The sequence below is a fragment of the Chenopodium album genome, chromosome 11, assembly GCF_948465745.1.
Source record: "Chenopodium album chromosome 11, dcCheAlbu1.1, whole genome shotgun sequence".
NCBI lineage: Eukaryota > Viridiplantae > Streptophyta > Magnoliopsida > Caryophyllales > Amaranthaceae > Chenopodium > Chenopodium album.
This window is the reverse complement of record NC_137844.1, coordinates 13,973,638-13,976,858: the sequence shown is the minus strand read 5'-3', so window position 1 is coordinate 13,976,858 and position 3,221 is coordinate 13,973,638. Positions and strand designations below refer to the sequence as shown.

General features: G+C 31.1%; 1 protein-coding gene across 1 annotated transcript; it reads right to left on the bottom strand.

The window, feature by feature from the left end:
- Nucleotides 1-498: 498 nt before the first annotated feature.
- Nucleotides 499-2,805, bottom strand: LOC145567426 (bidirectional sugar transporter SWEET12-like). The gene is made up of 6 exons (XM_081626690.1): nt 2,620-2,805; nt 2,064-2,100; nt 1,741-1,951; nt 1,457-1,621; nt 1,233-1,352; nt 499-1,109 (listed from the first exon to the last, which is right to left on the bottom strand). Exons 1-6 carry the CDS (start codon nt 2,675-2,677, stop codon nt 792-794), a joined length of 909 nt encoding a protein of 302 aa, XP_081482816.1. The 5' UTR covers nt 2,678-2,805; the 3' UTR covers nt 499-791.
- Nucleotides 2,806-3,221: the final 416 nt, after the last annotated feature.

The window sequence follows — 3,221 nt, the reverse complement described above, 5'->3', positions numbered from 1 at the left end:
TACAAAATTATTATGACATTATTATTATGCTTATTATTATTGTTAAGATAGATATTTAAGCACTACACGTATGTAAGAAATCCAACTAATAAGCAATTAACATCACTTTATATAGTATACTTTTCATCATGGTCTATGATGAGCATTGCTACTACATAAAGATCATCGATGTTGCTTTTCTTTTTTTCTTTTCATTTTAAAAAAATAATAAAGAAATTAGCTAGCTTAGCTTATCACAACTTATCCTCTTAAAAGTGAAATGGCGACTCATATCAAGTTGCCCATTACTAAGATTATGATAAAATGAGTGCTTAATCATTCACTTAGGTCATTTTCTTTGTGCACCATGCAAACATTCTAAGCAAGTTTTTACATACATTGATAGTTGATATGAACACATTGAAAACTCGAGGAAAAAAAAAAAAAACTTGTATTTCAATTTGGAAATACAATTACATATTTTCAATAGATATGATGATCAAGTACGTACCCCAATGATAAGCGCGAAAATACAAATATTTTATTGACATTTAAATATATGGTAACAACAAAAATTACAAGATTAAATTATGGTTCAAAGTAGAAAAAAGGAAAAATGAGGGGGTTGAAAAATAATTTAAAAAGAAAGTTGAGGGAATTGAGATGGAATTTAGGATTGTTTGGGGTTATAATAGATGCACATATAGCCCCTCATGACAGCTACACTTGTTGATCTTTTACATGGACGTCACGTATCACCGAACCCGGCCCATGCAAAGGCTAATTGATCATGTAATGCCATGAATTTAATCTTAGACGGCGACGGAGATTGGTGGTGGAGTATGGTTGTTAAGGCCACTGATCTTCATAGGCTCGTCGTTGTTGTTGTTGTTGTTGTGGAGGTTGAGCATGTTAAGGTTTGGGATGATCGCGAAAAGTCCATCATTGGTTGGAGTGGTTGTAGCCTTAGCTGCCTGAGGTTTCACTGGCTCTTCTATGATGATTTGATCGGTTGAGGTATCCTTGGTCTTTCCAACTTCAATGTCTTTCGAGATTGTCTTTGAGTTTCGGTATATGGCATAGAGGATCATTTGCACAATTCCGAAGGTGAATCCGAGCACATTGGGGATCTGTTTTTGCAATTAGCACAATAGAAAAAGAAACAAGTTAGTATTAGACTAGTAGGTTATCAATTATTTTGTGTAAGTTAAGAGTATGTTATGGTAAAATCATGATATATATATAATTCTTACCGCGATGTAGTAGTCATGCTTGAGGAGACCGTAGAAGAACCATACAACGGCGCTTATGGTAAGGAAGAATGAGAGGAAGAATGGCATGTACTCAACACTTTTGGTGCGGATGACTTTCCTCTGTAAAAAAAAACATATCATAAAATTAGTACTTTGAAAATTAATTGAAAAGATTAATAAATTGTGTATACTCTTTACATGTATGATGTACTACTAATACTTACCATGACACCTAGAGGCGCAACGAAGACACACAATGAGAAAATGAGGCAAATCCATCCAAGGATGAGCAATCGAACACGAGTTGTCTTTGCAATCACCATTGTAAAGAAGACAATAACACCAAATCCGAAAACATTGAATAGAAGGATTTGCTTGAAAGTTGAGATCTGCAAGTTAATGGTTCATGTAAATATTAGTACACAAATTTTGAGTATTAGAAAGACTAAAATATATACGTTACACATATATATATTTTTTTTTTAAAACAACACGTTTAGACACATACCCTAATCTTTTTGTTGGCATAGATGAGGAAGATAGCAATATAGATGGTTTCAATGAAGAGACCGAAGGCGTTAATCGTGACCAAGAAGATCACATCAGTCTTCACAAAGGCATACAATAGCCAAAGTATGCAGCTGAAGAATGCAATAACATAAGGAATGCTTTGAAATTCCTCAGTTGATTTCTTCTTGTAAATACGGTAAAATGTTGGACTGCAATACAATAATTAATTATTAGAAAAATTAATACCAAACAAATGTATTTATAAATATAAATCATTTTTATTTAGGTTAAAAGTTATGTAACTTAGGAAGATCAACTTACATTGGAGAAAGGAAGACCATGAAAGAAATTGTGTTACCTATAACAAGGGCAAAAGTGCAAAAAAAGTAATCAATAAGTGAAGGAAAATAGGGAGCATAAAATAATTACTTTATTATAAAATAATCCACAGGTGTAATCTCTGTTGTTATATGTAAGCAAATGATTGATGAAAAAGTGCAATTAAATTATTGTTATTACTAATAGTGCATGTAAGACTTTTTAATGCACTCATGAACCAATTCATAATTAAGTATAATGTTACGTAACATCAATCCCACTAATAAAACTCTTAAAAATGAACAAATAATGCATTTGATGAATACTATGATTATAGATTCTAACTTAGGTGTATAGTAAAATGGATAATAATGGATAGACTATAATATAAAAATATCGATGAATGAAATTAATATGCCTAGGTGACTCGAATGGGTGTTTTTATGCTATGGATATAAAAGAAGATGTGACGAACAATTATGGCGAACTAAATATGATACCTAGGAGATTAAATATGGAATGATGAATATACTATATAGTATAAGAGTATATATTATACCTAGGAGACCAAAGATGGTGATCCATGGAAGGTGTTGAAAGAAGTGAGCAAAATCCATTTCTTTGTTTGTGTATTTGTTTTTGATTTCTTTCTCTCTTTTTTTTTTTGTATGAGTGAATTTAAAAGAAAAGAGATATTCTTTCTTTGTTTCTCTCTCTAATTGCTTACTCTTACTTGGACGAAATGGAAAGAGGTGGCAGGAGCTCTTTATATAGTGCAGGGGGGAAAGAGAGTAAAGAAGAAAAAAAAAAAAAAGAAAAAAGTTAAAAAAATAAAAATCATACAAAAACCTCAACTTTTGCATGCAATTATTAATATTATTAGAGAGAGGTAGCAAAATAGCAATGAAACAGTGTTTTTGTGGTGATTAATTTTCTCTCTATCTTCATCCCTTCTTTTTCTTTACATTTTTTTTAATAAACAAAATTTTTCAAAATTATATTTATTTATTTTTTATATTATGCCTTTATTTTTCAAGTTGTTTGTATCTGAAATTTATCAGCCTTGCTTTTTACGTAATCCCACTCCCCACTAAACTTCTCCCCTGGCATGCACACTCATTTCCTCGTCCTCTTTATTTATTTATTTATTTTAATATTTTA

What these genes read in the sequence shown, in the direction of transcription:
- LOC145567426 (XM_081626690.1), bottom strand. Translation starts at nt 2,677, where the DNA reads ATGGATTTTGCTCACTTCTTTCAACACCTTCCATGGATCACCATCTTT. An exon ending in CACCATCTTTGGTCTCCTAG is followed by an intron (nt 2,101 to 2,619) that starts GTATAATATATA and finishes CCCTTGTTATAG; the next exon opens with GTAACACAATTTCTTTCATG. An exon ending in TTGCGCCTCTAGGTGTCATG is followed by an intron (nt 1,353 to 1,456) that starts GTAAGTATTAGT and finishes TTTTTTTTACAG; the next exon opens with AGGAAAGTCATCCGCACCAA.